The sequence below is a fragment of the Notamacropus eugenii genome, chromosome 1, assembly GCF_028372415.1.
Source record: "Notamacropus eugenii isolate mMacEug1 chromosome 1, mMacEug1.pri_v2, whole genome shotgun sequence".
NCBI lineage: Eukaryota > Metazoa > Chordata > Mammalia > Diprotodontia > Macropodidae > Notamacropus > Notamacropus eugenii.
Window position 1 is genome coordinate 494,201,036 of NC_092872.1, and position 23,645 is coordinate 494,224,680.

The following is a 23,645-nucleotide window of genomic DNA, read 5'->3' on the forward strand; positions in this document are numbered from 1 at the left end:
TGGCTGACCAGCTTATTTCTGCCCAGGAGAAGTGATCAGTGTTAAGCCCCACCCAGTGTTAGGCCTTGGTTTCTATGGTGAGTGAAGATAGTCAGAAGAGACAGATCAGTGGTGTGGCAGCCTGTGTGGCCTCCTTACTACATCTAGAGAATGATATCTCTGCCTTTTGGATTTGCAATTTAAGGAGATAAAAGGACAAAAGGCGAGTCCAAAAACAAGACAATAATGTGCTATAGTTTGTATGCGGAGATGACACTGTTTACCCGGCATCACGTGTTCGAGCCGTTTCTCTAGCAGTGGGCATGGTCTGCCATGAGCCATTCCCCATTCCACCTGGTCCCACTAGTGACCATTAGCCATTGACTATGACTTAGAAGCACAGGCTGTGACCTTGGGGTAATGATTTAGTCTCACAGCAGCCAAGCTGTGAGTCGGAAGGCAGCGTATATCTATAGATGATTTCCAAAAGCCTGTTGTTGAACTTGTCCCTGTGTGTGTCTCCGAGGGAGGAAGCTGAGACAGGCTTGACTACCCTTTCTTATCCCTCCTGTTTTGCACAAAGAACTCCTGAGCCATATGGCACTGAGGTCCTTAGTAAAGGCAGGGGGCTAGGAGACAGCTTGAACTAGCAGTGCTCTCAGCCTTTTGGCATGTTTATGCTTGGAAGCTTTCCACCAGGGTCTGATCACTTGGATTAAAGTGTTCTCTAACCATTCCTGGGCCTTGAAATTGGTAGGGACCCTCAGAGAGCTAGAGCTCCATTGTTATATTTCTTCTTTGCCTTTCTCCATCTCAGGAGTTGGCATGGTATATGTATGTGTGAGTCATTTGCTAATCTTGATGTCCTTCCCAGCAGGTTTAGAGAGTGAAGCCTCTATTTCTGAAGGGGTACATAGTGGTCAATGAGTTATAGCTGTTGGGGGTACATACAGGGCAGAGGGATGGCTGAGTGTTAGCTCCATGACTTCTTTTCAGGACTTGCCCTGCCTTATCCCAATAGTTCAGATTATGGCCACTGACACCTCTCCTTCCCTAATTCCCCAAGGACTTTTCCTTACCTTCTTCATCTAGAATTCAAGCTCACCTACTCCACAGACCCAGAAAAAGAGCACGGTGAGGTTCATTGTTTATCCTGCATGTAAGGGAAGCCAGTTATGTTGAAATTGAGCAAGCACCCATCTAAGAAGGCGGCATCATCACTGGCTTGAGTGACTCAAGTCTTCCTCCCTTAGGGTTTTTGCTAGCCAGGGCAAGATGAGAGGACTGTTCTCATGGAATTGGCTGTTCTGTCTTCCCTGAGTAAGCCCAGCCTTAGATCTGTAGCAGGGTTGTTTGTAAAGATGAGGGGATGAATATAGTGATGTCACTCATGGAAGGTTCTTTCTCTTTAGATGATGCAAGTTCAGTGACTAGTTTTCCCTTAAATTCTGGAAGGTGAAAGTGTCTTGAAAGTTTCTCCTTGACACTAGAATGCTTTGCTTTTGTGGTAATGTGTGGACCCTTTGGGTGTGTGCTGGAAAAAGCTTGCTTGTGGCATTGGGGGTACATTGGAGGGCTAGGGCTAAGCACTCTGGTAGGAGACTTAATTTGGGTTGACTTTGTGAAGCTTTGAGCATGGAGTAGCCCTTCCCCTAGCCTGGTAGGGGATCTGAGGCTAGTTATTTAAGAGTTAGAGATGGGGCTCCTATGACCTGGGGCCTTGGTCAGAAGAAGCCTGTCACTCAGGAAAGGGTTGTTTTCTGTCCGGGGCCTCACCTTTGCCACTCTACAACCTCTGGCAACGGCCAAGCCTTCGCTGTAGGAAGCCCCAATGCGTGTGTAGGCCTGTTAGGTGTGTGAGTCCCTTGATCTGTGGTTTTTCTCTCCATGACCTTTCTGTTAGGGGTGCCCATGGTGAGTTACAGGTGTAGGCCCTGCTGTCTGGTGGTGTGATCTGGGCTAATGCTCATGTGAGAGACCCAGCTGCTCCTTTCTAGGACTGTTCCTATGAGATGTGATTGTAACCTAAACCTGTGCCCATGCTTAGGGAGCAGCCAGACATCCTCGCATAGGGAGGGGCAGTGTCCCCATTACAGCAGGCCCTCACCTGGAACTCCCATCCCAAAAGGGCACTGTCACGCAGTTATCATCGTTCTTTTCGATCGAGGCCTGACTGGAAGCTGTGCCCTTGCTCCTTGGGGCCCGTCCTGCAGCTTCTTTGTTAAGGTCCAGCCCTGATTGAGGGGAAAGCCTCTGTTGGTGGCTGGAATATTTGAGCAGTTCCTTCCTGGTTCCTGGCGCATGGCCTGCCACATTTTTCTGCCTTCCATGGTGGAATCTAGATCGTGCTGTCTCTCCTCCCGAGGAATTTGAAACTGTTTGTGGTGTCCTGTGCCCAGGTGGAGTTTAATATTTCGAGCCTCCGCTGTGCCGCTCCCATCTGCCACGGCTGAGTGTATTCATTACCGAGAGAGCTAGTGAGAGCAGGTTGTGTGGGCGGGCCCTGGGGCTGGGAGATGGGATCTTATCTTGGAGCTGCCCCAGAGCAGAGGTGGGGCTCCAGATTTGCCCCTCACCTTGGCTTCCCCTTCCTGCAGGCTTCTGCTCCTCCTGGGGGTATGGGCCCTAAGTCCGTTGGCTGTCCTGAAGAACAATTACTGCCTCTTAGGACTGGGGCTGGTAGGAGAGGTCCGGAGCTGGGAAGGGGCAGCAGTTCCCCACCAAGGCAAGGTGTACCCCTCTGGGTCTGAGGGGACATCTGCCCTTACACTGTCCTGCCATCTCCTCTTCCCTAGCCCTCAGTAATCTCTGATTACCTCTGCTGGGGGATTTGGGGGGTAGATTTTGCTTGACTATGACTTTTGAGGAAGTAGAGTAGAAGCAACTGCTTGTCTATTATAGCTCATTTGTCTGCCTGTAGATAATCTGATCAGCCCTGCCAGGGGCTCAGAGAACTATTTAGGGTTTCTCAGGTCCAAAAAAAAAAAAAAAAAAGCCAGTAGTTTTAAAAGAAGGCTTATAGTAACGCACATATCAAGTTACCTCTGACTTGTAAAGAGCAGAATCCACAGATGAAAGCATTAGGTAGGGGTTCTGCCTGTCAGGAAAATGATTTTAAAGCTCTAGAAAAGAAGACAGTTTCTCTTAGCTTTGACTTTGTTTATTCCTCTTAGCTGAAGGGAAAGTTGATCTTAATGGCTTTTAAAATTATGAATTTAAGCAACTTTACAGAAAACAAAGAGCATTAAGCTCTTTCTGTCCCTCCAGAAATGTCTTGTGTCCTTAAGGCCTTGTATAGCATTTTATATACACGATTACTGTCTTGTGTTTTGCTTTTTCAAGTAAACATTTTTCTATAAACATTTCAGTACAGCCCCAGAGCTGGTATTCAGATCAGTAATCCTGAGTTTCACATACTAGAGCCCTCCTGCCATCTCTCTCCCCCTCTCCCCCCCCCATTCCTGTGGGAGTCTTTAGCAATTTCCTAGTTTTTTGCTTTTATATCAGTACTGCCTGTTAGAGTGTGTTAGTATATTGGGCTTGGGGTTACAGAAATGTGGGTTGTAGTCCTGCCTCTGATTTGGTGCAGCAGTATGACCCTTGGCTTCTGTGCTTCTGGTGAAATTTACACACTAAATCATAGATGGATTGGGATCAGTGTTAGGGAGTGTTACGGAAATTCCCCCCTGATCTCCCACTATGTATTGCTGCTATGAACATCTTTTTGTTTTTTAAATAATATTTTATTTTCCCCCAGTTATATGCAAAGACAATTTTTAAACATTCATTTAAAAAATTTTTTTGAGTCATAAACATCTTTTTACAGTTTTCTTTCTTGTTATTTCCTTGGTGTATGTTTCCCAAAGCACAATTACAGGATTCAAAGGGCATAAGCAGTTAATAGCTTTTGTTAAGTATTGACAGATCAATGACCCTGGTGGCTTGAATAGTTCAAATATTTCTGCCCTTTGGTAGGTTCATATGGGTCCTTAGCTTTGGAGCTTGAAGGACTCCCTTGAGTACACCTCCCTCATTTTATAGATGAAGAAACTGAGGTATAGACAAGTTAAATGACTTGTTCAGGGTATCACACCTAGCATGAGTATGAGATGGAATTTGCCTCCAAATTTGCCTTCTCGAGTCCAAGTTCCTTTTCCCTTTACACTTAGTAGGTGATGGGACCTGTCCATAGCAAGACATCATGAATAATGTTAAGCAATTATTATTTATTAAATACTTACCATCTGACAGGCACTAAGACTGGACTTTGGAGTGTTTCCTCAAGGAGATGGGAAACTTTCCATTCAACAGTCATTCACTGAGTGCCAGTCATGGTGTTAGGAGAAGGAAATTTGGTGACAAAAACAAAACAGTTCCTGTCCTCAGAGAGCTTCTGTGCTCCCTGGGGAAATGTATACACAAGTAAACAGTCACAAAATAGAAACAAAGTAAATGCAGAATATGTTTGGCGTAGAAGGGGACCACTAATATCAGACCAGGATGCTTTCCTGCAGTATGCCCTATAGGAAGCTTGGGATCCTACAAGAAGGGAGGGCATTCCAGTCCAGGGGGACAATCCCCGCAGATACCGGGGTGAAAGTGGGAACGCCAACTAGCCTTCTGTGTCTTTTCTCATGGGTATGCGTTATCTGATCAGGGCAGCATCAAACCACAGGTGAGTGTAAGTATGGCACAGTTAACAACTTTAAACTCTGAAGAATGGGTGACTTAGAGTCATGGAAAACAATCTGAGGAAAGAGCAAGTTGACTGAGAGCAACGAATGCGAATGCTCTGGAATGAGGGAACCCTTTCCTCTGGGGAGGACAGATGAGCCTGGCTTTGGGGAAGAGCCCTGTCCCTGTTCCACTGTATTTCTTTTGGGATTTGTGAGTTAGAGCTTAGGGAAGAGACCATAAGATCGCTCATTGAGGTTTACATGAGCTGGGAGGTTGTGGCCAGAGGTGCCTGGACACACCTCCCTTGAATCCCATGGCTGATCTATCAAGCCATTGGAACATTCAGTTCTTTTCAACAAATATCTAAGTGCCTTTTATTGTGTGTAAGGTTGCACTTCACTAGACTGGGGATCAGAGAATAATATATTTAGAGAGCTGGGAAAGGATTTTAGAGTCTTCTAGTCCAACCCCTTTCATTTTGCATATCTGGTTAGGTGACTTGCTGAGGTCACCCTGGGTAAGGGCAGTTAGAATTCAGATTCAGGTTTTTGCCTTTCTAATACACTACTCTTTCCACTACTTCTTCCTATAACTGCAACAACAACAAGAAGCATTTCTATAGAATCTCTCTTAATATAAAGACCAAATTTAACTAGAGTTTTCCTTCTATCAGGCATACTACAGGTACAACAGACAAATAAATGCCTGGTGATTTGAAAAGACCGCTGACCAGCTGGTGGGGGTGCAATGGAGAGGATTAGGAAAAGCTTTTTGCAAAAGGAGATGTCACCACTCCCAGCTGAGCCTTGAAGAAAGTTAGTTTCAGATCTTTAGAGATCAAGGTGAGGAGGACTAGTTTTAGATGTGGGGGATAACCTAAGCAAAAGTTTGGAATCGATGCACAATGCATTTCAGAATTGGAAGGGATTTCTTTGGCCATCATTCCAATCTGTGCCTTGTAAAGAATCTTTGTATACCATACCCTGCAATTACTCATTTAGCCTTTTTGTTTTAAAAAAAAAATTTTGACACCTTTTATCTGTACTTCCTATCTTCCAGTCCCTGCTCCAGAGAGAATATCCCTTTGTGATAATGAAGAGAAATCAAGCCCAGATAATTCATATAAAGACCATGTCTGATAATGTAGACAATATTCTGTCTCAACCCTTGATGAGGAATGAGATATATTTCATCATCTCTTGTTTTGAACCTTCATTTGCTTTTATGTTACTAAGTTTAACTTCTTTTTTAGTGATTTTTTCATTTATATTGCTATGGTGTGAGTATATTGTTTTCTTGGTTATTTTTTTAAAGTTTTTACTGATATATTGTTTCTTACATCACCATATATCTCATATATGGCTCCTGGAGAGCCATCCCATATGACAAATTGTAATTTTTAGAGGGAAAAAAAGGTAGCACAACTGATTGAATACATTGAAAAAATCTGAAAACATGTACAATGTGTGACACCTATGGACTTCCCACCTCCACCAAAGAACAGGTGGAGATGTCTTCTTGTATCTCTTCATTAGAGTCTTAGTTCTCTTTATCCTCTTCTGCATTGATTCATACAGATTTATGTATGTTTCTATGAATGCTTCATCTTTGTCATTTCTTACTATTCTGTATAGTCATTTTACATTGGTAATATATCATAGTCTGTCTCTTGCTCTCTCTTTTGAGGCAATCAGGGTTACATGACTAGCCCAGGGTCACATAACTTGTTAGTGCCTGATGTTATATTTGAACTCACCACTTAGCTGTCCTACCATAGTCTCTTTGGTTAGTCTGATTATTCCCCTCATTGATGACACCTGCCTCATTTCTAACTCCTTGGGACCACAAAGAAGGTTACTATGAAGTTGTTGGTATCTTTATTTCTGAATTTGACTCCTTGGGGTGGGGGATAGGGAAAGCATATGCTTAGCCATAGAATTACTGGGTCAAAGGGCATGAATAGTTTAGTTCCTTGTGTTGCATAATTCCAAACTGAAAATCTAGACTGGATGGATCACTTCATAGTTCCACCAGTAGTTTATCAGGGTGACAATCTTCCCACATCTCTTTCCTTCCTTCCTTCTGTTTCAGTAAGCACCCCGCACAGAGGGGCCTGCTATCACAGATTCTTAGATCTGCATTCATGAAAGGAAAACAACTGTCAAGGGGTTAACAATCATTTTAATCAAGCACATGTATCATTCCTTTAACCAAGTACGTATATTATTCAGTTAGCTCAGACAGTCAGCACCTTGAATTTCAAAGAAAATACAGAGAAATCAGAAGATCAACAGACGTGGCTTCCTCTGCCTGACCATAATTCAACAGACAGGTACAGCTGTCTGACCATCGATACCAGAGAGGGAAGCACCCAACATCTGGGTTCTCAAAGGGGTGGGGGGGGAGCTCATTAGCAGCTTCCCAGAGTCCTCCTCTGACACTCAAACTTTATAAAAACTAAGTCCCAAAGTAAAACTTCACCCTCAGAGTATTTATACCTTTTTTAAAGCCAGAGGATATCCCAGCCCTTGAGAACCAGTGCCTCCTTAACAAAAGCTATGGGTGTTCCTACAAATCTTCCCTAATCAAACTCCCCTTAATGGGGAAGCCCATTAATTGATGGGGAAGATCTTTAATCACATTGACAATACAAATACATATTCTGTTTCTAGTTAAAGAAACTCTTGTTTCTGTACTTTATTTCTAGTAAAGACTCTTGATTGATAAAGGCAAGATTCAATCAGGCACTTGATTATACTAAAACAAAAAAAAAAAAACACATCAAAAAGATCCTATTTTGATTGTCATCACTTTCTTCCTTCCTTCCTTCCTTCCTTCCTTCCTTCCTTCCTTCCTTCCTTCCTTCCTTCCTTCCTTCCTTCCTTCTTTCCTTCCTTCCTTCCTTCCTTCCTTCCTTCCTTCCTTCCTTCCTTCCTTCCTTCCTTCCTTCCTTCTTTCCTTTCTCTTAGAAGAAAATGGGAGTTATTGGAGCTTTCTGAATAGGAGAATGACAGATTCATGTTTAAGAAATATGAATTTGAAGGCTCTTTGGAAGGATGATAGGTTATAGAGAAGAGAAGGAAAATAATGGCAACCAATTAGGGGACTATTGGAATAATGAGAAGTAATGATGCCTGAATAGGATACTGACCACAGAAGTAGAGAGAAGAGGGTGAAAGCTGTTGCGGTAGAATTGAAAACTGATTCAGATATGGGAGGTGAAGGAGAGTGAAGAGTCAAGGATGACTCAGGTTGCAAACTCATGTGATTGGTCAAATGGTGGTGCCTTCAAAAAAATAGGGAGGTTGAGAGGAGGGGTGGATTTAATTCAAGAAAGCATTGGTCAGAATTTTTTTTTTCTGTTTGCTCATTTTCCAGCCTATTCTTGACTTTTACCTCTATGCTAAAGTGGGTCTCTGCTTCCCAAGTGGAGGGCACAGTGTCTCAAGCTTCAGGTGTTTTGTACAGCTGTTTTCAGTAATCCTCGGGACCTGTGTAAGTTTTTGGCTCTTCTAAGACAAAGGGAGAGGTGTGTTTACTAGTTCTGTACTATGCACTGGTTTGTGAATGACCACAAGCACTCTTTTCAACCTTGGAACCATGACCAAGGTCCCAAATACTTTCCCGAAGTCACAAGCTCTGCTGTGCTAGCATTCCTCTTCGTATTGGAACTCCAGATCCAGGTATAGGCAATGCAACGGAATTCCGCCCCTGGTGCCAGCAAAAGTACCCCTGTAAATCTTATGACCCGCTGTTCTATTTACTTATCTGTGGGCTGAGAGATTTGGAAAACACCACTGCTGTCAGTGATTCAGTCAGCCGGAGGCCTACTCCTGGTTTTCTGGGGCCCAGTCTGGGCTGGTGCAGCCTGTGCTCTTCTCTCGCCCTGGTGCCACAGACCTTTCCTGCTGACTGTCTAAGTTGATTTGGGCTGGAAAATTGTTTCGTTCTGTCTTTTTGTGGGTTCTGCCCCTCTAGAATTTGTTTAGAGAGTTTGGGGGAGAGCTTAGGTGAGTTCCTGCCTTTTCTCTGCCATCTTGACTCTGCCTTCTCAACAGGCATTTATTAAGTTTTTACTATGTGTCTGGCAGTCTGTTAGGAGCTGGAAATACAAAGGAAAAAATGACAGTCCCTTCTGGTAGCTTACATTCTACTAGGGGATATACAATTGTAAACGTGTGTGTGTGTGTGTGTGTGTGTGTGTGCGCGCATGTGTATATAGATACACATAGGTGCACATAGTAATTTTGTGATGGGGGAGGTAGGGAAATAATTGGGGAGGTAGGGAAAGACCTTTTGTAGGTGGTTTTACTTGAGGTGAGCCTGAATGGAGTTTGAGATTTTAAGAGGAAGGAGTTAGAGGAGAGGACATTTCCGATTTGGGGAAAGAGTGTTTACAAAGACATCATAGCTGGAAATGGAATGGCAAGTAGGGCCAGTTTGTCTGGAACATAAAATGAGAGGGAGTAATGTGAAATCATTCTGGAAAAAAAGTTGGAGGCAGATTGTGAAGGGCTTTAAAGGCACTACATGGGAATTTGTATTTTATCCTAGAGGCAATAGGAAACTGCTGACGCATTTTGAGCTGGGGTGTGACTCAGTCAGCCCTGTGCTTTAGGAATATCACATTGGCACATAAAGCTGAAGGGCAGCATGTTTGCTTCTGTTGAGGTCTGGCCTCTGAGAAGTTTTCAGTGCCTGAGAAGAGAGAGCCAGGCCAGTCTTCTCCTGAATTCCATGAACACAATGTGGTTATGTCCCCCTGAATCTTGCTGATTTGGTGACTGGACAGAGGAAAAACTCAAGAATCAGGGAGATCAATTAGGATCAATTAGGCTATTGGAGGGGAGAGGCCCTGAAGCAGGATGCTTGCCATGGAAATGGATGCCCATTATGGTTGTAAAACTGACAAGGTGTGGCAACTGACTGACCGTGAGGGGTGAGGGAGAGTGAAGGGTTGAGGTTGACTCAGAGGCTGGAAACCTTTCTAACCAGAAGGATAATGGTACCTTTCTAAAAGGAAATAGGAAAGTTAGGAGGAAGGGTAGGTTTAGGGGGAAAGAAAGTATGAAATACCTGATGGGGTAGGGATGTCCAGCAGCAGTCACTTCATTTCACAGGAGAGAAAATTAGCACTCAGGGGAGAGAAATAAATTGCTTCAGAGATGGGATTTGAACTTGGGTCTTCTGCCTCCACCAATAGTGTTCTCCCACTGTACCATGCTGGCAATTCAGTTCAATTCAATAAACATTTATTAAGTGTTGTCTTAAGCACTGTGCCAAGTCCTAGGGATAGCCCCTAGAAGGGATGCTGGTTTCAGGAGCCTTGACGCCTTCTGTGGCCTCCTCCTCATCAGGTGGAAGTCTTTGGCAGGGGGATACAGGGAAGAGTAAATAAACTGTTTTCTTTTTAAATTTATTTATTTTCAGTTTTCAGCATTCACTTCCACATGATTTTGAATTTCAAATTTTCTCCCCATCTCCCCTCCCCAGGACAGTGTGTATTTTGATTATCCTTTCCTCCAGTCTGACCTCCCTTCTATCTCCCTTATCCTCTTCCCTTATATTTTCCTGTAGGGTAAGAGATTTCTCTTTCCCATTGCCTATATATCTTATTTTCTAGTTGCATGTAAAAACAGTTTTTTACATTCATTTTTAAAGCTTTGAGTTCCACATTGTCTCCCTTCCCCCCTGCCTCCCCCTCCATTGAGAAGACAAGGAATTCAATATAGGTTATACATGTGTAGTCGTGCAAAACACTTCCATAAACAGTCATGTTGTGAAAGGCTAACTATATTTCCCTCTATCCTATCCTACCCTCCATTCTATTCTCTCATTTGACCTGTCCCTCTACCAAAATGTTTGCTTCTGATTACCCCTTCCCCCAATTGGCTGTCCCTTCTATTATCCCCCCTCTCTTATCCCCTTTCCCCCTGCTTTGTAAATGGACTCTAAAGGTATGGCAGTAACCTTCAGGGGAAGGAATAGTCCAAGTCTAGTCCCTCAAAGTGGGCTGGAGCACCTGGGATCTTCTTTAGGGTCAAGGTTGCTGAGCAAGCAGCTAGGATCCACTTTGGTCCTTTCTGCCCCATTAGCCAGGATCTCCATTGCTGACAGGTAAGGGATATTGTTGTGCTGGCTGAGGATAGGACTGCTTCTGGCCAGTCATGATGGCTGGCCCCAGAATGTTACCTTGCATATGAAATGTTTCGTTTGGCACCTTGGACAGGCATGAACCTTGTTCACCTCTGAATGAATCATTTCCACTTTGACCCCCTGATGATCAAGTGTGACTATAGTCTGAGCTTCACCTGATAGAATTATAGGCTGTTAGAGCTAGAAGAGACCTTATCAGTTATCTAGTTCAAATCTCCGTATTTTACAGATGAGGAAACTGGTGTCAAGATGTCACCTTCATGCTTCCTCCTACTGCAGTGGTTTTTCCATTGCACCATGGTCTTCCCCTTCCCACCCACCCCCCAATCATGGATAGGTAACTACTTTTCAGAGCCCAAATGGAAAGCAGAGGCAGTTAAGTGGTGAACTGGATAGAGGGACTAAGCCTTGGAGTCAGGTCATGAGTTCAGATTTGGCTTCAGACTCTCACTAGCTGCATGACTCTTGGCAAGTCACTTAACCTCTGGTTGCTTCACTTTCCTCAACTGTAAAATGGGAAATAATAATAGCACCTATCTTGTAGGATTTTTGTGAAGATCAAGTGAGAGAATATATGCAAGAAGATCTTAGCACAGTGCTTGGTATGTAGTAGGCACAATGTAAATGCTTGTTCCTTTCCCCTCCTTCTCTAGTAGGGGTCAGACTGAATTTGGGGGCCTGGGTTATATGAAATCTGTGGTTCTGAACTTAGAAAGCTAAAGAAGCCTTCTCTTGTTACCCTTCTTGCTGCCCTCTACTCCCTTACTCTTGGGGCCCCTGCTTTCCATACCGGGTGCACCTGGGCCCATCTTATCCTCTCCATTGGACTCAGCCCATGCCCTTCTATATGCCCTGCCCTGGGTGTTTTGGTAGAGTTTATCGCAAAGGACTAGAGAATCAGCTCCAGTGAAATGGGAGGGGTGGGGGGAAAGAGTCATGCCTATAAATGTTTCTGAAATCTGAATAATGGAGAGAACAGCTCCTTGGAACTGGTTGGTGATTACAGGGCCATCCCTTCCCCCTTCACATGTTTTTTTTCTTTTAACATGCCAATAACCTCCCAGTCTTCCCTCCTCCAGGTCATCCTCCTTGAGCAAAACCTACCCAACTATGTCTAGTGGTGGTCAAAATATTGTGTACCTAGAGTCTCCTATATTTCTGCTGAGAGGAACTAGGCATGTTTTCTCTTTTTTTTTTTTTTTCCTAAGAGGGCATTCTAAAGGACCATTTTTTAATCCAAGAGAAGTTGAGGTCAGGACCTTGTTGAACACTGGAAGAAAAGGCAGGACAGGTCAATCTAGTGAATCAGGAGCTGGCCTGCCAGTCAAAAGAGGGGGATTTTTCCCAGGTTCCTCCACCTTGCTGTCTGGCTTTGGGGCAGGCTCTCTGAAAGCACTGATCCTCTGCACTGGTCTCTGTGAGGTAGCCGTGCTCTTTCCTTGTTGTGACTGTATCCTTCAACGTGCATACAGGGCCTCTGCCTGAGCCCAGACCAGGATGCTAGATGAGCTGGATGCTCCTCCAGCTGGGACATGCATCTGGGACATGTTCCTGGAAAGATGCCAGGGCAGGCCTGTTGCTCCTTGCTGTGGTTGTGGCTTGCCCGGAGGTGTGGGGGATAGAGGGGGGTTAGGGTGTTTGTTTGCTATGACTGGAACTCAGCTGGGCTTCTGTCATACACTAAGCCTGGCATTTGGTAGCGGGGAGTGAGGAGTGAGGGTGTCCAGCCCTCATTTGGGCATTTCTTTAGGGAAGGGGCAGTACCCTGGGCTCTTCAGGGTATAAAGGTCATTGTATTGGCATCTGAACCCAAATCAAACTGTTCTCCTTGAAGTCAGGGCAATAGCCAGCTCCACAGGTACATGGGGTTCCCCCCACCTACCAGTAGTCTTCAGGTCACATGACTCTGCTGTATACTCTCCTCCCTGCCCCCCACCCCCATTCCTATCAAGGCCAAATGGTACTTTTCCAGGCAGACAGGCATACACGCCCTGTACAACATGCCTAAACACTGATTTCCCTTTCCGGAGCCCAAGGTATAAATAACTGTATTTCTGAGCTGGGAGTGGCTATTTGTGAGGGAAGGTTAATAAGCAGGCCTCATGTGCAGGAAGTCACCAGGATACAAACAGATGGCATTGGCCATGGCCTTCTGGGCCTGGGGGAATTGAATGGAACCCGTATCATTAGTGAGGGATGGGCTGTCATGTCACCTGCCATCCACTGGTTGTTTTTTCCTCTCGGCTCCTAGGGAGGGTTTTGGGGAAGCAGTGGTATTCTTTTTCTCTAGGCTGAGAAGAGGAGGCCAAGGCCAAAGTCCACCTTCTTCCACAGGGGCCCCCTGGATGGCCTCTGACTGCTCCCAGGGGACAGAGAGAGAAGTCGGATCACTGAACTGGAATGTCCTCTGTGAATTCTTGTGACCCTGGGAACTTGGTCTGGGGAGGCAGGCCAGGGTGTTCAGGGAAAAGGCCAAAGGGCTGTGGAGGGAGAGACCTGAGTGGTACATCTGATGGGAACATGCAAGTCAGGGCTCTGAGTTCACACAGTGTTTTTCTTCTTTATAAATAGTTGGCTATTGGCTTAACTTTAAACAAATGTTGAAAACTGTTTATATTTAAGCAGAGCCAAGGGTCACCTCCAAGCTGTGGTGAGGCCCCAGAGGAGGACTTTAGTGGAGTAGAAGAATAAGTGCTAAACCCTTCTGTAGATTCAGCTGGAGGAGTTCAGAGAAGAAAGGCCATTGTGGGCTGGAGGAGGCTGGGAGGACTGGGGAGGTGGGGCTTGAGCTAGATCTTGAAAGGTAGGTAGGATTTAGCCAAGTAGAAAGGATTGGGGGTCATTCTAGGAGAGGAAAGAAACAATAAGCGCACAGGTAAGAGGTAGGAATGAGTTTGTGGGAAGGGGAGTGAGATTTGACTGGAAAAGTGTGGGGACAGGAAGGAGGAGAAAATGCTAGAAAGAACGGAGGTATGTGGGGGGAGGGTAAGGGGGTAGGCCAGGCTGGGCCTTGAAGAAAGGTTAGGATTTGGAGAGGACATTCCTAGGGCTAGGGGAGAAGGGGCAGCATGAATGAGTGAATAGGGGGAGGGGGAATGAGCATGAACATGTGCAAGGTGAAATGAGGAGGTCCTTCTTTGTGCTTCAGTGGGAGGAGTTAGGCTTTTCAATAGAAAAGAGGCAAGGCTGGAAAGAAGGTAAGTGGGCTTAAGGGGGTTAGGGGAAAGGCCATTTCCTGGGGATCCTGACTGACACACCCAGCTTTGTACTAGAGGAAAACCCTGCTCGATGCTCTGGCTTGGTGACTAGATGCTCTTTGGGCTGGGAATTGGGCCAAAGACAAAGCACCCAGAGGTGGTGGATGTGTCTCCAAACCTTGGGTAAGTTTTCTCCAGGCCAGGCACAGGAACTGCAAATATGATTGGGTGGGAGCTTATTTTGTAGGAGAAAACACTGTAGGTTGCCAGCATTCTGGATCATTAAGCATAACTAACATTTATGTAAAACACTTTACCTAGACTATCTCATCTGAACCTTACAACAACCCCTCAAGGGAGGTGCCACAGGTATTATCATCCCCATTTTACAAATAAGAATACAGACACTCAGATTAAGCATTTGCCCTTGGTCACACAGCTAGTCTGTGTTGGAGACAGGATTTGAACCTAGGTTTCCCTAACTCTCAGTTCTGCATTGTTCGCCCTTATTCCCTGCCTCTCTTTGGAGCCTTTTCTCCTCAGCAGAGGGAAGTCTGAAGTTTACCTACATATTTTTGTTTGGGGTGGGTGGCTGGAAGCTGATAATAATGTTTCTTGGCCTTTTCAGTCCTCCCTTTCATCAGTCTAGAAAGGTGGGTGAGCATGAAACTCAGAGTTTCTTCGCCTCAGTGCCCATTGAGCCTGGTTGGGTCTGCCCAGATTTGTTCTTTAGAGCATATTGGTGTTCAGAGAAATAGAAATGCTGAAGGAGAAATAGGGTAGAGAGGGGAGCCCCATCTCCTTTCCTATGTAAGTTCTTGCAGCCCTACTTGGAGGCAAGGAGATAGAAAAAGGGGACCTAGGGGACCTTGAATCTATTTAGTCAACTCTCAGTGATTTATAGTAACCAGAGAAGAAGATGCTATAGTACAGAGTATTCATACTGGCAGATACACAGTTGGTTTTTTTTTTAACATGTTTGAAGGAATCACCTGGAATTGCAGGTGATTTCCCTTCCTGTTGGTTTTAAGAGAATATTGAAATTAGCTGTGTTTTTTAAGATATAAAGAGATGACAGAGGGGAACATTTAAGATAAGACATGGCTATGGATCAGTCACTCTGGTTTATCTTTTACTTCCAAGAGAGAATTGATCAACTAATTTATCCACCCAGGGTTCAACCATGCATTTAAATTGTTTTTCTTTTTCTTTTCAGTTGACAGATTTTCTCTCTCTCCTGCCCCTTACCTCATTTTTCAAAGGGAAAAACAAACACACTTCTTTGTAACAAATAAGTACAGTCGAGCAAAACAAAGGCCCTTGTGCAAAAAATATCCACCTCCTTCTGCATCTTAAGGTCATCACCTCTTTGTCAGGAATTGAGAGCATGTAGCAACACTGCTCCCTTGGAGTTGTGGTTGGTGCATTGGTTAGAGTTTTTAAGTCTTTCAAAGTTGTTTGTCTTTATGATGTTTTCATTTTTCTATATTCTCCTAATTTTGTTCACTGTGCATCAGTTCATAAAAGTTTCCCCAAATTTCTCTGAACCCATCCCTTTCATAAATTTTTTTAACTTTGGCACCTAACTTTTAAAAAAAGGATTTATATTTTTTCATTAAATATTTCCCAATTACATGTAAAAATTTTTAACGATCATTTTTTAAACTTTTGAATTCCAAAACCTCTCCCTCCCTCCTGCCTCTACCCCCTCCCTGAGAAGGCAAGCACTTGGATTTCAATTATACATATGAGGTCTTATAAAGCTTATGTCTCTATTAGCCATGTTGCAAAAGAAAACACAGAAATAATATAATGAAAATAAAGTTTTAAAAGTATAATTCAATCTGCATTTAGAGTTTATCCATTATCTCTCTGGAGGTGGATAGCATTTTTCATCATGGGTCCTTTGGAATTATCTTGAATCATTGTCTTGATCAGAGCACATAAGTCTTTCATAGTTGATCATCTTTACAATGTTGCCGTTACTGTTTATAGCGTTCTCCTGGTTCTGCTCACTTAACTTTGCGTCAGTTCATGTAAGTCCAGGTTTTTCTGAAACACCTTGCTCATCATTTCTTTTTATGCTTCTTTTTAGTCTTGTATTTGAAAGTCAAATTTTTTTATTCAGCTCTGGTCTTTTCATTAGGAATGTTTGAAAGTCCCCTATTTCATTAAATAGCCATTTTTTCCCCTTGAAGGATTATACTGAGTTTTACTGGTTAGGCTGTTCTTGGTTGTAATTATAGCTCTTTTGCCTTCTGGAATATTATATTCCAAGCCTTCTTCTCCTTAACAGGTAGCTGCTAAATGTTGTGTGATCCTGACTGACTCTGTGATATTGGAATGCTTTCTTTCTGGTTGCTTGAAGTACTTTCTCCTTAACCTGGGAGTTCTGGAATTTGGCTATAATATTACTGGGAGTTTTCATTTTGGGATCTCCTTCAGGTGGTGATTGAAATGAATGAAAGAAAGTGAAAAATAGCGTGCTTCATTCTGTATTCAGACAATGTCAGTTCTTTCTCTGGAATGCACAGATAGTATGTTTCATCATTAGTCCTTTGGGGATTGTCTTGAATCATTGCAGTGCTGAGAATAGCTAAGCCTTTCACAGTTCTTCATTGTACAGTATTGCTGTTACTGTATACGATGTTCTTCTGGTTCTGCTAACTTCACTTTGCATCAGTTCATGTAAGTCTGTCCAGGTTTTTCTAAAATCATTCTGCTTGTCATTTCTTACACAGCACAATACTGTTCCATCCAAATCATATACCACAGCTTATTTAGCCATTCCCCAATTGATGGGCATCCCTTTGATTTCCAATTCTTAGTTACCTCAAAAAGAGCTGCCAAAAATATTTTTGTACAAATAGATCTTTTTCCCTTTTTGGAATGTCTTTGGGATATAGATGTAGCAGTGATATTGCTGGATCAATAACCCTTTGGATATAGTACCAAATTGCTCTCCAGAATGGTTGGATCAGTTCACAACTCCACCAACAGTGCATTAATGTCCCAGACAAACTTATTTTAAAAAAACAACAGTGTATTAATATATAGCCATTGCTATTTTTCCACCTAAGGGTTTAGGAGAAGGTATAGTTGTGTTGCTGAGAGGGAGAAGGGGGTGTGGAATCCATAGCCTACTGGAAAGAGATCCTTCTTGTCTCATATCACTCAAACGTATTTGTCCACTATCTCCTTCCTTCCTATCTCACGTGAAGAAGTGGCCTTTTTCCTTGTCAAGGCAAGTCTCTTTATATGACCCCATCCCCTCCTGTCTTCTCTAGCAGATTGCTCTTATCATCATGTTGATTTTCTTTCTAATCATCAGTCTCTCCCTATATACTTCGCTGTGTACAAACATACCTATGTCTTCCCTCATTCTTAAAAAGCTCTCATGTGATCTGACCCTCCCTACTAGCTATCTTGCTCTTTTTTCCTCCCTTCAAAGTTAACCTCCTTGAGAAAGTAGTCTATGCCAGGTTCCTTTACCTACTCTCCTCTCCCTTGCTTCTGAGCCTTCTGCATTTTCTTTGAACCTCATCTGCTGAAATACTCCCTCCTAAGTTACTGAATGGCCAGATCTCATGGCTTTTTCTCAGTCCTCATCCTTCTTGACCTCTCTGCAGCCTTTGACACTGTTGACCACCATCTTCTCCTGGATATTCTTTATTCTTGGGGTTGTCAGGACATCAATCTCTTTTAGTTTGCCTCCTTGCCTAACTGTTTTTGAATTCTCTTTTATAGGGTCTTTATTTCCTCACTAACCCACTAATCATGTGTGTCTTTCAAGGCTAAGTCCTGGACCAGGGGGCAGAGAACCTGGTCATCAGCTCCTGTGGGTTCAGTGATCATCTCTGTGCTGTTGATTCCCAGACCCACATATCCAGCCCTGGTCTCTTTCCAGTGCTCCATTTCCACATCACCAACTGCCTTTTGGACATTTCAAACTGGATGTTCCCAGGCATCTGGTACTTGACTTGTTAAAAACAACACTCATGACCTGTCTTCCCAAACCCACCCTCTACTGAACTTCCCTGTTATAGTCTCCAGCACCTACACTGTCCTATTATCTAAGCGCATAATCACAGTGTCATCCTCTACTTCACACTTAAACTCACCTCCCAGATCCAATTTCTTGTCAGATCTTGTCATTTTTCTCTTCACAAGATGTTGTGTTTATATAACCTTGTCTCCATTCCAGTACAGGCTATTTATCATCTAGATGGAGCAGCTAGGTGTAACAGCAAGGATCCAGACATACACAGGAGGGCTTGCTAGCACAAGTTCTTAGATCTGCTTTTCTAAAAGGAAAACCACTTTTGAGGGGTCACCAATCTACTTTAATCACATATGCCAACAGACAGGGCTTCTGTCTGACCATAAGCAATACATACATCACAGATCAACAGACAGATCCAACTGTTTGACCATTACATACAAACATACATAGTTACCAGAGAGAGAAGCACCAACATCTGGGTGTCCCAAGGTGGGGGGGGGGGGGGCTCCTTAATGGCTACCCAGAGTCTCATCTGGCACATGAACCTTCTTCCAAAGAGTAAGCCCTAAAGCAAAACCTCACCTCAGAGAGTGTGTGTGTGTGTGTGTGTGTGTGTGTATGTGTGTACATACACACACACTTACTTTTCAGAGCCTGAGGGCACTACCCTGGTTACCCAGTGTCTCATTAGCAATTAACAAAAGGTGTGGGCCTTCCTACAAAATAAGCCTCCTCTAATCTGAGGCCCATTAATGAGTGGGGTAGATTTTTACATTACACTAGGCAAGGATGTGGATTGAGCACAAGGTATGGAATCAGGAAGACTTATCTTTCTGAGTTCAAAGTTCCAATGTGTCCACAGATAATTGTTAGCTCTGTGACCCTGAGCAAGTCACTTCACCCTATTCGCCTCAGTTTCCTTATCTGTATAATGAGCAGGAGAAGGAAATGACAAACCCCTCCAGTATCTTTGCCAAGAAAATCCTAAATGGGTCATGGAGAGTTGGACACTTAGATGATCACAATAGCCTTTTAACTGGTCTCTCTGTATCGTCCCTCCCCAATCCATTTCATCCTCCACTCAGCTTCTAATGCAATGATCTGATCTGTCCATGCCATGATTCTATTCAATAAACTCCAGTGGTTCCTTATCTCCAGGGTCAAATTTTTAAAAATGCTCAGTTTGACATTGAAAGCCCCTTGTGACCCAGCCCTTTCCTGCCTTTCCAGCCTTTTCTCCGCTCTGCCTACTGCACAGTCCAGCTATACTGCCACATTCTCACTTGTTCTCCCAGAAGACACACCATCTAGTGTTGGTGCCTCTGTGCTGGTTAAGCCCCTGACCTTGGCCTCTTGGGTTCCCAGGCTCCCTTTAAGAGTCATCTTAAATCCCATCTCCTGTGGAAGAGCTTTCCTGCTCCCCCTCCCCCAGCATACCTTTGTATATTATATATAGTATATGTTTTATATGTATTCGATTATTTACTTTTTGCCTCCCCTATTGGAATGTGAGCTCCTTGAGGTCAGGGATCATGCCTTTTGCCTTTCTTAGTAATCCTAACAGTTAGCACAGTGCTAGGCACATAGTCAGGACTTCATGCTTCTTGACTGATTTTACTCCCAGCTATTGTACTTTCCAAGTTGGAAGCCTTGCAGGAAGTCTCCTGGGGTGTGGTAACCAAAAAGCCCAGTTCTGAGGCCTGTTTCTTGGCCAGGCCCTCAGTCATGAAGCCCATGTTCTTGGAGGGAAGGGATTGGGTGGAGAATGAGGGTGGCCGGCCATTCCAAGGAGCACTTGAGAAGAAAAAGGCCAGGCCAGCTAGTGACCGATTGATGTTTGTATTACTTGTTTGAAAGATTACAAAGCACTTTTGTCACAACAGCTATATGAGGTGAGTAGTATACTGTTAATCCCATTTTACAAATTAGGAACCAAGACTGAGAGGGCAGATGACTGCTGTGGTTGCCTAGTTAGTCTCCAGATAAAAGGCATAACACTCCTTTTTTGGCCTAAGGTCAGTGGTCAGTGCTGATTTGCTCAGGGGAAAGACTTATGCCAGAAACTCACTGTTGCAGCTAACTACCAGCTTCTCCAGGTGAGAGGGGGAGGTGTTTGGAACAGAACGGCAGGTTTAGATTCTTTCCAGCCCAGGGAGAGGAGGAAAGGGCAATTAATGAGATACAGAAGGGCAGAGAATGCCTTGAAGGGAGTGTCCCTGTCACTCTTCAGGGATGCATGTCACTCTTTTCTTGGATCTAGATGAAGATTTCCTTCAATGAGAAGAGTCTGCAGACCACATTTGAATACCCCTCTGAGAGCTCATTGGTACAAGAAGAAGAGGCAGAGGAGGAAGAAGAAGAGGGGGCATCTGGCTCTGAAGGGGATGAGGAGGAGAAACCCTTTGCTGTTTTCCTTCCTCGAGCAACTTTTGTAAACAGCACTGTGATGGAGAGCACCACTCGACCTCCAGAATCTGGCTCAGGTGAACCAGCTGTTGGGGAGAACTCATCTTTTGGCAGTGGGGGAGAGATTATGTGTGATTTAGCTTGGGTCTGCCTGCTGCTCAGCCCTTTTAAAACCTGGAAGTCAGAGAGCCCATAATTCCTGATATGCCTAGTGTTTGGAGAGGGAGCCTTGTCCCATTTAGTAGACTGGGTATTCGGGGTGCATGAGGTATTGGTCTGATGGTACCCTGCTTGGGGAGAGCCTGCCAACATGGATCCTGCATGGGGTGAGACCCATTGCTTTCTCACTGCTCTTCAGGACTACAAATGGGTGAGTATGTATCTATGCATGTGTTATATTTGGTTCCCTAGGTCTGTCCAGTTATACCCCAAAACACTCAGTGGAGTTCAGCAAATGGCAGGAACAGAAGTATGATGCAGGCCCATATGAAACTGGGGCTAGCCCTCAGAAAGAAGTCATGGTAAGACTGGGTTTGGAACAGGGCCCCTGGGCTGCCTGCCTTTGGGGGGCAGGGTTTGCTCCCTGTGGGTTCAAGGAGCCAGACTAGTGGAAAGAGCCCTGATCTAGGAGCTCAGAGACTTGCCTTTAAGGCCCAGCTGGGCCACATAGTCACTGAGATCTCAAGCAAAAGTCACTCCCCGACTCAGTCTTAATTTTATCATTTAAAATATGAAGAGAGTTGGACTAACTAATCTCTAAGGTCCCTTCCAGCTTTAACTCTCTGATTTTTTTTACCACCTTTTCCCAACCCCACAGCACTTATTCTAGGGTCCAGAGGCCTCTGCCTACTCAGGTTCTGCTTAGAATAGGGAAGGGCTAGTTTTGTTTCCCCTTGGCAGATCTGATGATTTACCCCTCTGTCCTGACCTTTTCAGTCTCTGTATTGGCCCCTCTCTCACTGCCCAATCTAAAGCACCCTAAGATTCTGGCCCCTACAATGCCTTGATCATGGCATCTAATGAGGGCCCTCCTGGGAGGCCCTGTAGAGGGGTAAATGGACACAATATGTCTCTACTCACAGCCCTCTTGCCTAATTTTTCCTTTCTCACTCATAGCTTACCCCAGCCAGCAAGCATGACCTCTCAGACTTCCGAAGTGAGCCTGCCCTCTATTTCTGATCTCCCACCACCTTGGACTGAGAAATGGAGAGACTGATAGCACTTCACCTTGTTGGGCCTGATCTTGACTGAGTGGGGCTGGAAAGTCTCCAGATATCATCCTGCCATTCCTCCTCTCCCCCCAGGACCATGGTGCTTGGGATACCTGATAGTCATGGGCAGCACGTGCCACAATTCTCCAGTGCTGTGGTTGGGGAGCTCAGCCACCAGGGTCATAACTCTGGCTGCTGCTGTTTCTCTGGCCTGTGTCCCCTCTTTCCATCTGGTTTGGATCTGCCCAGTGACAGAGTACTCAGGATCTGTGCCTATGGCATTTCCCCCTCCGCAGGGCCTCAACCCTAAGAAGCTCCATTGCCACCTTATCTTTGGGAAATGTTAGGACTTGGCCATGCTTTTGTTCCACTACTGAGGCCTAACAGGGCAGGCCCTCGTCCTCTTCATTGGCTCAAAGGGGGCTCACAATCTACTCCTGTTCCTTCCTTTAGTGCTTTGGTATACCCAAGCCAGGAGTGGAGCAGCTTTCTCTTTTCTTGGTAGCACTGATACTGGTGGGATTGGGGGTATTGCTGTCCTGCCCTTCTCCTGCCTACTCCCAGGCCTTCTCCACATCCCTTGCCCCCTCACTCCATTGTTGGTCGTTCTTTGTTTAGTCTGCCTGTTCTGCTGAGGGGGAGCACCCTTCTGGGAGGGTGAAGGTTGACATGAAGACAGAAGGTCATGACTGTACCTAAAAGGACTTTCGTTTTCCTTTGCCCAAGGAAAGAAGCATGGGCCTTTTGGCATAAGCCTAGGCCCAGAGCCAGCTTAGGTATTTACTCTCCATTTGCAGCTGCCTTTTGTGCCAGGCTCTGGTTTAGTTACCTGTCTCCTTCTGTTTGTTTTAGTAGGGCAGTCCTCCTCCTGTTCGGAATTTACTGAGGCTAGCAATGCCTAACTGGCTTAAAGGCACTCCATATCTGCACTGGATATCAGGATTTTATGTGAAGGGGTAGAGTGGGTGTACACATATGAAAAGAGAGTGAATTTAACCAGACCTGGCTTAGCCAGAAAGCAGGGATTCGCTCTCTGAACCCTGCCCTGCCCTCTCTGCCTTGTCCCCTCTCTGGGGTCCTAGGGGCTTATGACTTCACAGATGGTTCTTCGCCCTCCATTCAACCAGTCAGTACTTATACACATGGCTGAAATTAGCACAATTCACTTTGTAATTAACCAGAATAATTTCTTTCTTATCTGATAAATGGGACTCAATAAACAGCACTAGAGAAACTGCCTGTTTTATCAGTTGTCATTCTCTTTCCAAAGACTACTTATCACTGTTGCAGGTAGAATGATGTTTTTGTGAGAGCCTTAAGGGGCAGGTGGAAAAATCTGTGGAGAAAACCTACTGGGGAAATAAGGGAAGTGAGGCCCAGTACTACCTGGGCCTTAGCAGACCAGGGAGGGAGACCACTGTCTAAGCATGATGGGACTCAACATCCTTGGTTTTAGGCCCCAGTGGTCCCATGGTGACTTTGCCTCTTTCCTTTCCCTACCCATCAAAAAAAAAAAATGTACAGTGAGTTCGAGCCTAAAGTGACTCATAAGTGAGCTTTTCCCAGCCTTCTCTCCCCCAGCTTTCCCCTAAGTTCATATCTTTACTCTATTCTCAGTGTCACAATTAGGCCCCTCTCAGTTCATATTCCATTCCTTTTGATGGTCAGCCAATGACCTTTTTCTATAATGCAAATAGACACAGAGTCAGATTTTTAGGTTACAGCCTCTTGAAAAAAATCAGTATTTTGTTTTGTAGGTGGTGCTCAATGTTCAGTGTGCTCTGCCTATCTCTAGGGGAGAGGGAAAGTTAGTATTTCTTTCCCAGGCCTGGAAACTTAAGAGTTTGGGAGCCATGGATCTCATAAGTACTCAAAGGCACAAGGGATAGCAATCAAAACAGCCAGATGTAGAAGCAGGGAGACAAAAATCCTAAGCAATGTAGAGTCAAAAGATGTGAGTGGTGGTGGGGGTGATATATTTGGGAAGGTTTCACTGAAGAGCTGAGACTTCAGATC

General features: G+C 44.6%; 1 protein-coding gene across 1 annotated transcript in view; it reads left to right on the forward strand.

The window, feature by feature from the left end:
* Positions 1 to 22,863, forward strand: part of TPRN (taperin) — a 39,470-nt gene extending 16,607 nt beyond the window's left edge. Inside the window, exons 2-4 of the mRNA XM_072633145.1 lie at positions 20,273 to 20,495; positions 20,830 to 20,939; positions 21,535 to 22,863. Of these exons, the coding sequence (XP_072489246.1) occupies positions 20,273 to 20,495; positions 20,830 to 20,939; positions 21,535 to 21,597 (396 nt within the window). The 3' untranslated portion in view covers positions 21,598 to 22,863. The remainder of the gene's footprint in view (positions 1 to 20,272; positions 20,496 to 20,829; positions 20,940 to 21,534) is intronic.
* The last annotated feature ends 782 nt before the right edge of the window (positions 22,864 to 23,645 follow it).